We start from the raw sequence: 13,826 nt of genomic DNA on the forward strand, positions 1-13,826 counted from the left end.
TACTTGAATGAAGATGTGTGTACGTTGAATTAATGAACACACTGACTGTGATTTCAGACTTATGCAAACCATGTACACAAAAAAACAATTTTGCTTGACACACATAGAGTATTTACAGGATCAAAAAGCCTCAACAAAATATTAAAAAATGTTTACGTAATAATATGCAACAATTAAACCTTATAAAACACAACACTAGAGATAATGGGGGGCTAAGAAGTTACTGTAAATTCATTAACAACTTATCCAAATAAAATAGGCTACAGCAATATCTACTACTTCTACCACCTGTTTATACAGTTCTACTTCAAATAATCTGTCAAATACAGGCATGAATGTCTTAATTAATAAGGTAATAAAAAAAGTGTGTTTTAGTTACTGTCCTCGAAGCTGCCACTGCTGCTGTAAGAAGAGTGAAATCTCATGGTGCTCATGGGATCGGACACGTACCCTGAAAGAGAGACAAATCAATGACAACTGTGACACTCCATTTATGGCTTTCATTTATGATTAATTATATTGACGATAGCAACATTACTGTTATTGACACTTAAAAGATAAGACTGGTGATATTCTATGAATTATTTATTGAAAATAAATTCCTTGAAAAGACCCAAACTTACCACATACATCATCCTGCTGTCAGAAATGCTTAGAGCACCAAATGTGCTCTAAGTAAGCTGTAAAAATAGTCCCCAACAAAAGCACCTTTTACTCCTGTTTGAGTAACGTTTGCTAAAAATGACCTGCATTTTTAGGAATTACTGAGTCTTTTTAAAAAATGTAACCTGAAGATTCAAATTAGAAAAATATAGAACAGCACCAGCCTTATCTTTTAAATTACTTTGTATTAACTAAAAGCATAAGATACAGTTAATTTATTAATAAATTCAAAGGACAGTTCACCCCAAAGTACTTTTTTTTTCTCTTACCTGTAGTGCTACGCATCAGTTCTAGATTGTTTTGGTGTGAGTTGTGGAGTGTTGGAGATATCAGCCATTGAGACACCTGCCCCCTCTCCAATATAATGGAACTAGATGGCACTCTGCTTGTGGTGCACCAAAAAGTACATTTCAAAAAGATAATCCACAGACCTTGTTGTCTCCTTCCAGAAATCATGACCCAGTTACTCAAGGTAATCCACAGACCTTGTTGTGAGTGGTTTAATGTCGGAACTATTTTCTTTCTACCGAACTACACCCACCAACCGTATCACTGTGCAGGAAAAGCACACAAGCTCACCTAGCACCTCTGAGCTAGCTAAAGTTACAACTCAGTCGAGGAGGACATCATTAGTGTTTACATCTTGCACTGTCACAAGCACAAGTCTCTTATCCATGAGTAGATGCACACTTCCTTCTGTGCAGTGATACAGTTCGTGGGTGCAGTTAGTTAAAAAGAAAATAGTTCCTTCATAAAACTGCTCACAACAAGGTCTGTGGATCATCTTGAGTAACCATGTCATGATGTCTGGAAAGAGACGTTGCTGTTGAGTTTTTTAAATGTATTATTTTGGGTGCCTTGAGCACCACAAGCCGAGCCCCATCTAGTTCCATTATATTGTAGAGAAGGCAGACATCTCTTCTTCTGATATCTCAAACACTCATCGACACACACCAAAACAATCTAGACTGATAAATGGCGCTACAGGTAAGATGAAAAATATGTATTTTTTTATTTTGGAATGAACTGCCCCTTTAAAAAACAGTTAAGTGTAATAAATGATAAAAAGCACATTTGAAGATGATACCTAAATTACTCGCATTCAGAGTGACACAGAAACCAGAAAAGCACCTGTTCTTAAATCTTAATTGATCCCAACACCTGCACTGAAGTGTTAAACTGCACCAGCTTTACTTTCAAAAACAATTACTATCACTACACAGTATCAGTGCTCAGTATTCTGCAAACAAACCGTTTCGATCAATAGGAGAAAACTGCATGTTCCTCCTGAGTTCCTCCAGTGACAGGCCTCCAGATGCACGACGCCGCTCACTGAAAAGTAAAGCACATAAAATCAACCCTGCCTCATTAATCCACTGCAAAACAACACTAGTACAGAAATATATACAGCTTAGTTTACAGGGAGAAAGACAGATGAGATGGAGCCAGATAGAAGCAGGAGAAATTTAATATGTAATGTCCGACTTAATACCAGGCTGCTCTCACGTTCTTTGCAGGAGTTCAGTTTACAAAATTGATGACAGGTTTGATGGGGCGACAGCAGACATGATGTGCAAACTGTGCATGTTGCTTAACATTTGATATGTGAACATTCTGTACCATGTATTCATGATCTGTGAATGTTAAACTCCACAAAAAGGTCTTGTCTAGCTTTTCATGGAGCACCAGGGAATGACTGACAACTCATAGACACTCCACACTAACCCTACCTCCGGTTTCTGGGTTCATAGTGACTGTTACCAGGCTCTGACACACACACACTGAGATACACACACAGCTCAGAGGCTGAAAGCCAGGCGTCTAATAGAGGCCTTCCTGCTCGCTCAGAATGCCATGCATGTTTTATTGCATTTGCTTTCCTTTGTTTCCTGTTTGGTATCCAAGCAACTCCAGTCCTCAGTGTTGCAGTAAGTATCTTTACTGGTCTACATGTTACCAGCACAGCCATTGTTCAGTTGTTTCTACAGAGCCTGTCCAAATTAGAGCAGGCCCAGGCTTGATGTTTCCTGTTAGCAGTTTAATCCAAAACATCTAATTGAACTTGCCCTGCTGAAAAACGACCGTAGATTTCATTATTAAAGCTCTTTAAACTACTTTTGAGGCCATTTTAAGGTTTATCCACATTAATTGTGAATACAGTTGACATTCTGAATCATTTGAAGAATCTTCTGAAAGTCTGACCTAAGAGAAAACCTTTGCTAAGAACAGAAAACCAGACAGACTCAGCTCCAACTAATAGCTGGGTTATTAGGTGAGTGTGAATGTGGTCATTGTGCAGTGAATTATTCTTGCCCTCTCCACCCTCACCTGTCTGCGGAGGTGCTTGAGTTCTCGTACCTCTGAGTCCAGAAGGCGTAGGCGCGAGTGTTGAGAGCATACTCCAGCTCGAAACGGGAGCGCAGGGCGGCCACGTGGCTCCGGCCGGGTCCTCCTCGCCCGAGCAGACAGTCAGAGGAGGAGGAGGGCGACAGGGAGCCACTGCTGTTACTGGAGGCTGGAGACATCAGCTGTCACACAAACAAAACAACACATCTGTCACACACTGCAGCATTAAACAGGATGTCGTTTATGTTGGATATTATGTACCTCGACATTACACAAGCATTCCTCCAGGCTGGAAACCACTTCAGAGAACTCGGGCCTGTCCTGAAATTGGAAAAAGCAAACTTGTGTTTATTTCTCCTTCAGTGCTGAACAAACACATCACCTGCTGTGTATCTCACAACAAACAGACACGGTGTGTTCTCTCAAACACCGTCCTGTATGTTGTGCTCATTTTAGTCCACCCACACACGAAGCAAAGGTGAACTCTGCTTCAAAAGCAGTCCTCAGATCTCTTGCCTCACTGTAAAACAACAAACACTGCCACCCCGGAGCTGTTCAATTATACATCACATCCTCAGATCGAGGCCAAGGTCTGTCTGTGCACGCGGCTTTAATACACAAAGAAACAAGGATATTAAGACATGAACATGAAAACACATGACAAGTTATAAAGTTCAAATTTAATGGTCTAGAAAGTTATTGTGATTATGTTTGTGGTGACTTTCATAAGGCGATTAACCCTTAAACATCCACCATTGGTGGTTTAGTGTGTATAGGGGCTTAGAACAATATGATGGAAGTGTATGATTGCCATTCCCATACTCAATTATGTCTCATAAGTTCATAGCATTTGTTAGATTTTTGACCACTTGAGAATTGATATAAATAGTTAAAATCCCTCCAGTAAATCACATTGAGACACCAAGACCTCGAAGAAGACTACAGAAAAATCTGATGGGGCTCACTCCTGTTCCTGAAATAGCTCAGAAACCTCCCTGTTATCAATTTACCTATGAAAGCCATAGATCTTCTGAATGTCCTGGGTCTCTAGTTTGTGGCTGTGAAGCTTCATGAGGCTGTGATTATCCTAGAGGTCATTATAGGTCACTTTATACAGTGAGGTCAAGTTTCCAAAAAAGGAAACTACAATGAAATGGCTGCAATGGGGGCTAACATCATCACACATTAATACAACTGGTTTGATTGAATCCATTCATTGAGTCTCTGCTTTCCACTTATATATCCAATTTATACAATCCCAAGACTTTTTTGGGCCACAGTGTGCAGAAATACTTAAATACACCATTTCTAGAATAGGCGAGAAATAACACATTTGTGCTGCGTGACAAAAGGATGACAGATCCATTATGCAGCATTTGGCATCTGGAGCCAGTCCAGTGACTTTCACTTGTCGTCAGGATGTCCAGGTGGTATCTTTTCATCTCACTGAGGACTTGTGCCGTCCCTGTGGTCTCGTACATGGTTCGCACATTCCAAGTTCCAAGGCGGATCTTGGACTTTGGCCCTCTTTCTCACCTTTTATTTCCTTTCGGCCATCACCAGGAGTGGTCATCCTGCCATCACTTTGGTGGCTGGGGTCTACTAAGTGCCTGATGTCAATAGTCGTGCTCACTGTAGTTTCTGTAACAGTTTGTTTTTTATGGGGTGGCATTGTTGGCCAGTGTGCTGACTTTCATCTGGCTCCTCTCCTGAGACCAATCTGGTAAACCTACCAGAACCCCCTGAAACTGCATGAGATTGGCAAACAGTGGGCATGTCTTTAAAGGGGAGACTCATGGGCACCCATATAACCTGTTTTATCTTTATATCATGAGGTGATAGGTCGAGGAACCTGTGTGAAAACAGGCATGCCGGGGTGCCCACTAGCTCACCTTGTAGAGCAGGTACCCCCTGGGCAAAAGGCTGTGTCCTTGCTGCAGTGGCTGCAAGTTTGATTCCAGCCCACATCCTTTTGCTGCATGTCATTCCCCCTCTCCCTCTCCCCCGTTAAGACAAAAGCTGTCCTATCAAATAAAAGTCAATAAAGGCCCCCAAATATCAAAAAGAAAATGGCCACACCAGTTTCTACTTTGACAAAATTTAGCCTAACTTTGGAGCAATATTTAGCCCTCTTTCTGACAAGCTACCGTGTCATGGCTGGTACAATTGGATGCCTTAGGTTGTCTAGTTTCACATGATACCACTACCATAGCTTAAAAAGATCACTGGCAGCCCCATGGGTCTCTTCGGGTTACAAACATTTTTCAGTATCAGTATTCATCTGAGAGCAGTGTTGCAAAAGCTGTTTCTCTCGGTCTTTAACAGATACATGTTTCTATACAGATCCTATAAACACAGAACACGGTGTCCCACTTTTAACCCTCTCAGGATCTTCTGTACTGTACAGGGGAGGCACCATGAGAGATGCATGCCCATGAAACTTTGTGTCACACTCTTGTGGCCATAAAAAAGTGTTTTCATGAAGTTGTGCTGGGACAAGGTGATTACAGAGGGAGCAAGCAACTAGTTGGCGACCTTAAGGACTTGTGTATACCACACAGGGAGAACTGTACCAACATGCTCAGCCGTGTTTTAATGTGTCTTAATGAGGCTGAGAGAAAAAAAACATGCTGGGCTAATTATGAACATGGCAGCACTCAGGGGATCGCCAGATCATGTGTGCTCCTAAATATGAACAGCCATGCAATAATGTCTCGTCTGGGGAGATCTGGCCCCATTTATTAGTGCTGCATGTGTTTGCAGGAGCAGCTGACTCAGCATCAGTTGCATCTCTGAGCCTCAGTAGGGCTAAATTGCTAATGACATGGAAGGATGTTATCATTGAGATCAGTTTACAGTTTGGAAGTGTGGAGCAATCCTTGGTGGAGTACACGCTGGACAGTACAGCACATAGTGGATATTAAAGGGACAGTTTGTCCTCTCACCTGTAGTGCCATTCATCAGTCTAGATTGTTTTGCTGTGAGTTGCAGAGTGTTGGAGATTTTGGCTGTAGAGATGTCCGCCTTCTCTCAAATATAATTGGAACTAGATGGCACTCAGCTTGTGGTGCTCAGAGGGCCAAAATATTCATTTGAAAAACTCAACAGCAATGTGTCTTTTCAGAAATCATGACCCGGTTACTCAATGTGTATGATTGTATAAAATACTGTAAATTAACTGAGAACTTTATTTGAGTGACAGAGCTCAGATGAAATTCAAGAAGAGCTGAAATGGTATCACTTGCCTCTGGGCAGGAGTTCCAGCCTCTCATCAGAAGAGCAGAGATGGGTTTGGGGATGGAGTAGCCGACTGGAGGCCGGATGTGATGGTAGGCCATGTCTGCTGCTGCAGCAGCTGTGGACAGAAGTTCATCTTCAATATAACTTTAAAATGTTTTAATTTTGTTCTTACAGCATTTTGTTTTCAATACATTTCTTCTTGTACTTTATTATGTACACTTTTCTTGCTCCCACTGTGATGTCAAAATGTCTGCTCTGAACAAGGTGTATTGTGTCAGAGGTCTCTTCTGGGGTCTCCCGTCAGTTTGAACTCTAGTACACACACACACACTGTCACCATTTAACCCATGACTGATGTATTTATATCATATAATACCAGGTTTCAAGTGAGCGAAGGGAATTTCTCCAGTAAGCAGCTCCCACAGACAGAGGGCGTAGCTGAACATGTCTGCCTTCACTGAGTAGCGAGTACACTGGGTGAACACCTCAGGAGCCATCCAACGCAGGTTCTGTACAAACACACACAGACACACACATTATATATTCACATGCACACACATGGTTAAGGCAGCTAGGCTCTTAATTTCAGTGAATCTGTGTTGCTTGGGAGAGGTTTTTCATTTTTTAGACTGGGTTTGAAAACAGTCATAACATTGTGGTACTTCAATACTTGCAGCCACCATACACTCACACATACAAACACGGCTACACACGCTCACACACAAAATGAGGCCTAATTACTGACATAATCACTGCGTCCCAGCAAGGGCAAGTAGTTCCTCACAACAGGCAGTTCCCAAGAGACGTAACATACTTAACACCAAACTGCAGGCCAAGCACTCTGGGTAGTGATGAGTCAGCACATTGAGACAAAATCTGCATGAAGGCAGTTTTTTTTTTTTAGCTGGTGGGTAATTGATGGCAGGTGCCAGCAGAAGCTCTGGCTTCAACTCCCGCAAAATAAAAGCACGATACAGAAGCGTCTCATTATTGCATGGATGCTGCAGATAGCGTGAGAGTAAGAGTGGAAGAAAAAAACTCATTTCAAAAAGCTTTTGTGAGTCATTGAATAAATCAAAAAGAGAAAATGGCACGGACCCCTGGCTGCTTTGTCATGTTATCCTCATCCACAGATTGTAGGAATCTAGATTCTGCAGAGGAAGAGAAGGACATGCAGTGAAACAAACAATGTGCATCCACTGGCAGTTTAGTCATTTAGTTGTACTCTCACCTAAACTCACTCACACTGAGCTCAGCCAATGAATACAATCTTTGATTTTATCTGCAGCCGTCTTGGTTGTCTTTGAAAATGCCTCAGTGGCACTTCTCTTTACTAAGCTAGGTTTCCCCTATTTTTTATTTCTATGTTTTTATTGTGAAGACTCTGCTTGTTGTCAGTCAATGTCTGAAAGATGCCCTAGTCACCACATAAATGGTTTTGATTGGCCAACCTGGGCCTAGTCGGCTGGAATTCTGTTTAAACGGGATGGGGACCAGATGCGTCTGCCAGAGCAAATAAATATGAGCTGGCAGATTTGTCTGGTTCTCAGGTTGGAGTTTCATTACTTATGGAAATAACAAATTCTCTCTATTACAAGTGTAAAGTCATTTTTTTGTGCAGCTTTAATTTTGTCTCTCACCTCCAAAATCAGCCACCACGGCATGTCCGTCCTCATACAGCAGAATGTTGTGGCTGTAAGGATCACACGTATTATCAGTAATGACAACAGTTATTTCAGACTGCCAATACTGCGCTCCCACTGTGGCACCCACCTGTTGAGGTCCCTGTGGATGATAGGCTGGGTGAGGTTGTGCAGGTACTCCATGCCCTTGGCCACGTCGATGGCAATGATGAGCTTGGACTGCAGGTCGATGAGCCTGTCCGTGGACACATCATTAAAGCAGCAGCCACTTAGTGCCAGATCAATGCTCCCTGCCAATCACACACAGCACTTTACACAGATCAATAGGACGGTCTATAAAGACAGCACCTGGCCACACAGTTAGCGGAACACTTCATCTGGATCAATGATGATCCCAGCCGAGAGGAGAGATCGGCGAGGGGACGATTCCAAGGAGGATAATGAGACCTGAAACAGTCGGCTGTGCTGTGCAAACATGTCCTTGTAAGACACTGAGTGACTCCTTAAGGTAATTTGAGCTGTTTTTAGATCTCAACTTCAGGTTTAGTGAAGTGTGTGAGGAATCAAACGGACCTGATGTTAACACAGCTGACCGCAGGGGACTTAGCAGAACTTCTACTTGTTTTTTTAAGCATCCTTTGCTGAATTTAACAGAAGATTAACAGACACATCCTTTAAAATGGAATACACTGCAATATAACTGACTAAATGACAAACGACAGCTACATGACAGAGACAGTAAACTAACTTGACGACATGGCCAAACTCAAATATGATGGGCCTTGAACCAATGATTAAGGATAAATCTGGACCCTGTGGCTGGACCAGTTGGGAACCACTGCCATAAAGTGTTAACGTGGATGGAAACATCACAGGGAAGTCCTAATATTTAGTAGCTTGTGTGTAATATACTGTACGCTCCAGGGTGTAACGCACACTTCCTCACCTCTTCTGCTCGTGCAGCAGAGAGAACAGAGAGCCTCCAGAAACATACTGGGTCACGATGGCAAACTGGCTGGGGTCGTCCAGACACGCCCCCATAAACTGGATGATGCAGGGGTGGTTGAGGCGACAGAGGATGGACACCTCTCTGCAGAACATGTCCACGTCCGACTTGGAGCAGTACGTGTTGGCTCGATAGCTGCAAACAGCAGAAGACGTCAGTTTTCTCGTCACCAAAGATGCAAAATTACATCTTTCAGTGGAGACGTACCGTTTTATGGCAACAATTTTGTTCCTGCATTTGCCTTTGTAGACTCGTCCAAAGGAGCCTGAGTGTGAATCAGATTTGATGCTCAGTAAATTTATCTGATTATCTGAAGCACATTGATTGGAAAGACAAGAAAACGTATGAACGGTGTTACCTGATCCGATGATCTCGTGAAATTCCAGCTCAGACAGCTGAAGATGGAAATGAGACGGGAGGCTGGCCCTGAGCAGGAGGACTTCTGCCTTCTCTGGAAACACAGCGCAACATTTTTAAAAATGTTTATCTCATCACTGGAGCACTGTACAGGAGTTTAACGCATCTTTACCCAACAAAGAAGGATGCTCCTTTTAATTCATTGCCCTCTGTCCAGGTTAATCTGCATTATTTTCTTAGAAATTGGTGTATTATTCCTAAAGCATGGTGAATACTGAGTTTATAATGCTATTTATTCATCAAAATCTTGGCCCACCTTCCACCTAATACCTCAGATGATTCTCCTTCAGTGCCTAAAAGATAGCAGATACTTGTCAGTTTCAATACCTGACACAGTACCCTCTTCAGACCATATATCATAATTATGGTTCCTGTTTAACCCTTGATGTTTAGAGGCTTTAAACGTGGTTTCATCACATTCAGATCAACAGTTTCTGAGATATTAAATAAGAATATGACACAGACAGAGACAGATCTGTACTGACAGAGGTAAGGACGTCAGCCAGGTGTTTGCACCAGCAGCTAAGCCCTCTCCCTTGGCAACAGACAGTGCGTGTTGTCGTGTCAGCTGACAGTGATGTGCAATGTGCTGTGCTTCACTCCGCTTCACTACCTTTAGTCATGCTTTTGATCTTTCCCAGAGGAGACGGGACAGAAACGTAGGACCCATCTGGAAGACGGATGACATGTTCAGACAGTGTAATGGGAAGACTTGTGTGATTTTTAGTCCAGATGATAATGTTCTAGAGGGGTGACTCACCCCCTCCTGGCTGGGAGTACTCATTGCAGGGGGAGTCATCTGGGCGTTTGTAGTGTTTCAGTAAGGTCACAATGGCATCATGACCTGAGGTTACAAAAATACACAATTTCAGTGATATTAATTTTCATTCAATCTTTCCTGACATTTAATCATCGCACAGGCAGACCTTTTTCATAAGCCCACATCAGGCAGGTCTGCTCATCCTTCTCCCCACTGGACCTGCTGGGGTCACAGGCAACCAGGTTCATGTCTGCTCCGCTGTCCAGCAAGAACTGCACCAGGCGAATGTGGCCGTGAAAACAGGCACTGTGTAGAGCTACATAGAGTTGTCAGGGACATTAATTAGAGATACAACTGGTCCTGCTCTTAACCTAACTGTGACGAGTGGAGTCTTAAAAGAAGAGTCACCTGTGTGTCCGTCTCTGCCCTGATTGTTGATGCTCATAGCATTCTGGCTCAACAGGAACTTGACCATATCCAGGTCTTTACCGTAGGTGCATGCACTGCAGCACAAGACAGGTATTCATTTTCGCCTCAGAGCTACATGAATCACAGGTTAAAGGTCCAGTGTGTAAGATTTAGGGGGATTAGGTGGTATCTAGCAGTGAGAATTGCAGATTGCAACCAGCTGAAACTTCTCCAGGTTAGAATTCCTTCAGTGTTCATTGTACAGAAGGTTTTTTAAATCCCCCTAAATCCTTCACACTGGACCTCAAAGCGATGTTCATAAATCAAACATGCATTCATACTATATGTATGTGTGTGTGTGTCAGCGTTTCTGTTTTTCAGACTATGAATAAATACAGCACACAAGACAATACCTGTGAAGTGCCGTCTCGCTGAATATGTTCTCCTTGGATAGACTGTCGGTGCCTGCAAGCTGTACAATCGCCTTCGCTGCCTCAAATTTTCCATTATAGCAGGCCCTGATGAGACACAGCATTCAATACAGCACTTTATCTCCACTTCATGTCATCTACCACAAAACATAAGATACTGATACTGTGAAGCATTTACAAGTGTAACGGTGTGTCTCCGTAGATGTTGACAGAGTGAGGCTGTACGTCAAAGTTGCCCTGCAGGAGGTAGCGCACGATCTCATGGTGACCAAAGCGGGCGCAGAAGTGGAGAGGAACGTGATCTTCATTGTCCTGAGCGTTTACTAAAGAGAAGAGCAGATAGATAAGCAATCATTTCCACACTTAAAGGGACAGTTCACCCCAAAATCAATAACCCATGTTTTTCTGCTTACCTGTAGTGCTATTTATCAATCTAGATCTAGGTGTCAAACTCATTTTAGTTCACAGGCTGCAAACAGTCTGATTTGATCACAGGGTGGGGTGAGAGGCTGTCAGCAAATAGTTTTTTGGGCACAGGGAAACAAAGATCCGTGTGGGTACATGAGACCCTAAAGAAGAGGGTGGATCATGGGGAGTACCACCAGTTGGTCCAGGAGCTTCCCCACGATGATGGCATATTTTAGGATGACTCAGGGGCAGTTTGACAACCTGCTGTCTTTTGTCGGGCTGTATAGCTCTGGGTATCCAGCACCCGCTACCACCAGTTTCTCCTCCATTGTTTACCAACCGTAAACTAGTTGTTGTGACCACCACAGAGGGCCCATCTCTCAAATCATCTGATTGGACAAGGGAAAAAAAGAGATGACATTGGGCGTCTTTCTGCTTTGGTTTGAGGTTTTTTCAACTTGAGGAATCCAGAGCGCCAAAACCGCAAAAACCATGCAAGCAAAAGGTTTCATTCTCATTAAAAACAATTACAAAAAGGCACCTCCAGCTGCTAAAACGCTTTCTGTGTGATCAGGGCCTTAACCTCAACAAGTCCATCACTATTAAGTGCGCAAGGTCAACCCATGGGTTGGACTGGACCCTTTGGCGGGCAAGTTCTGGCCCCCAGGCTGTATGTTTGACACCCCTGATCTAGATTGTTTCGGTGTGAGTTGCCGAATGTTGGTGATATCAGTCGTAGACATGTCTGCTCTCTCTCAAATACAATTGAACTAGATGGCCCTCAGCTTGTGGTGCTCAAAGTGCCAAGGAAATACATTTGAAAAACTCAACAGCAGTGTCTCTTTCCAGAGGGAGAAGGCAGACATCTCTTCGGCTGTTATCTCCAACACTCAGCAACTCACACAAAAACAGGCTAGCCTGATAAATAGCACAACAGGTAAGAGGAAAAATATGTATTTTTGATTTTGGGGTGAACTGTGCCTTTATCTAAATGTAGGAAAGCAGTCTTGGAAGCTCGGGTCTCACCGTTAGCTTTGGTCCCTTCCCCCATCAGCAGTTTGATGATGCTGAGGAAACCCTTGGCTGCAGCCAGGTGCAGCGGCCGGTCACCTACCTCACCACTCACATTCACATCTGCCCCGTACTTCAGCAGCAGCTTTGCCACCTGAAAGCAGAGAGAGATGAAACACACTGAGAGAAGTGTTTTTATTTTCTTCTCTCAGTAACAAGGTGGTCAACATCACTTTTACCTGCTCATGGTTGTTATAGGAAGCAATATGCAGAGGGGTGAAAAACACAGCATCCTGAATATTCACGTTAGCTCCATGCTGCAGGAGTATATCAGCTGCCTGATGGGGTAAAAATATCAGAATATCAATCAAGTCCACAGCTGTTAGTTAATAATTTCCTTACTGTAATTAAAGACAAAAAAAGCTCAGCTCTCACCTCAGGGTGCCCGGCCAGTGTGGCAACATGCAGGGCAGTGAGGGCGCCGTAGCCCACCTGCTGCACGTCTGACCCTCCGTGGAGAAGTGCAGTCAGCAGCTCAGCATTATCCTGTGGTGCAGGGGATTCACAAGGTAGAATATAAATTGATTAAAGCCAGCTCCACCTTTACTTACTCCAACAATTAAGTGATGTACACTGAAATGCATCAATAATAACAATCTAGTAATATATATTACTCTGAAATAGGGCTTTCTGCATAATTGTTGTACTCTGGTAAGTCTTTGAATGCATGACTTTTACTTGTAACAGACTATTTCTACACTGTGATATTCCTACTTTTATTTAAGTAAAAGATCTGAGTACTTCTTCCCACACTGGTGCTTGCACTCCACCATGTGGTAGGAAGGTTCTTCACCACATAACACAAGCAATACAAAGATTGGACCTTGAAATATATTATGAAAATATTCAAATTCTGTTTTTATTGCTCTTTAATTCTTTTCACCTTGTAAGCAGCCAGGTGCAGCGCAGTGAATCCGTTCCTGGAGAGTCTGGAGGGTCGCAGGCCTTTAGCCATCAGGGTACGAATATGGTCTTTGTTACCTGGTCACAAATATATAATATTATGTGCAGGTAAAATATCGTGTTTATTGTAAAGGACACTCATCTTCACAATTGTTTCTCCATTCAAACTGTTTGCATTTAATCCTTATATATAATCTACTGTTTGTTTGCATGTGACCGGCCCCAGAGAGGTCATCTTCACACAATAATAATGTCAGTCGGTTTGTTGTAATCCTTCCTTCTACTGCCACATTTTGATGAGGAGTTATTAATAGCTTCTAGTAGTCATGCATACCTCCACATACGCAGCAGAGATGCAGCAGCGACAGCCCCTTCTCTGTTCGGTAGCTCAAGTTCACCTTCTGAAAAGCTTCATCAGAGCTGAGCCACAGAAAAATCAACATCACCTGCTCGTGAGAAATGACACCCGTCTGACACAGTAATGTAAGGCGACTGAGGAGAACACAGGCGCAAAAAACACTACATGATAA

At 43.0% G+C, this 13,826-nt stretch overlaps 1 protein-coding gene across 2 annotated transcripts in view; it reads right to left on the minus strand.

The window, feature by feature from the left end:
• The window catches only part of tnni3k (TNNI3 interacting kinase), a 21,581-nt gene continuing 7,755 nt past the window's right edge, over positions 1–13,826 (minus strand). For both annotated transcript variants that reach the window (XM_049588467.1, XM_049588468.1), the window contains 23 exons: positions 13,631–13,716; positions 13,277–13,374; positions 12,769–12,879; positions 12,573–12,671; positions 12,349–12,487; positions 11,093–11,237; positions 10,897–11,001; positions 10,484–10,578; positions 10,242–10,391; positions 10,076–10,159; positions 9,929–9,985; positions 9,257–9,349; positions 9,106–9,163; positions 8,839–9,033; positions 8,023–8,127; positions 7,890–7,942; positions 7,348–7,400; positions 6,626–6,758; positions 6,255–6,364; positions 3,271–3,330; positions 3,022–3,191; positions 1,916–1,995; positions 1–451 (listed from right to left, as the gene is read on the minus strand). In XM_049588467.1, coding sequence (XP_049444424.1) covers positions 372–451; positions 1,916–1,995; positions 3,022–3,191; positions 3,271–3,330; positions 6,255–6,364; positions 6,626–6,758; positions 7,348–7,400; positions 7,890–7,942; positions 8,023–8,127; positions 8,839–9,033; positions 9,106–9,163; positions 9,257–9,349; positions 9,929–9,985; positions 10,076–10,159; positions 10,242–10,391; positions 10,484–10,578; positions 10,897–11,001; positions 11,093–11,237; positions 12,349–12,487; positions 12,573–12,671; positions 12,769–12,879; positions 13,277–13,374; positions 13,631–13,716 — 2,359 coding nt within the window. In that variant the 3' untranslated portion in view covers positions 1–371. The remainder of the gene's footprint in view (positions 452–1,915; positions 1,996–3,021; positions 3,192–3,270; positions 3,331–6,254; positions 6,365–6,625; positions 6,759–7,347; positions 7,401–7,889; positions 7,943–8,022; positions 8,128–8,838; positions 9,034–9,105; positions 9,164–9,256; positions 9,350–9,928; positions 9,986–10,075; positions 10,160–10,241; positions 10,392–10,483; positions 10,579–10,896; positions 11,002–11,092; positions 11,238–12,348; positions 12,488–12,572; positions 12,672–12,768; positions 12,880–13,276; positions 13,375–13,630; positions 13,717–13,826) is intronic.

The sequence above is a fragment of the Epinephelus fuscoguttatus genome, linkage group LG10 (genome assembly GCF_011397635.1).
Source record: "Epinephelus fuscoguttatus linkage group LG10, E.fuscoguttatus.final_Chr_v1".
Classification (NCBI taxonomy): domain Eukaryota; kingdom Metazoa; phylum Chordata; class Actinopteri; order Perciformes; family Serranidae; genus Epinephelus; species Epinephelus fuscoguttatus.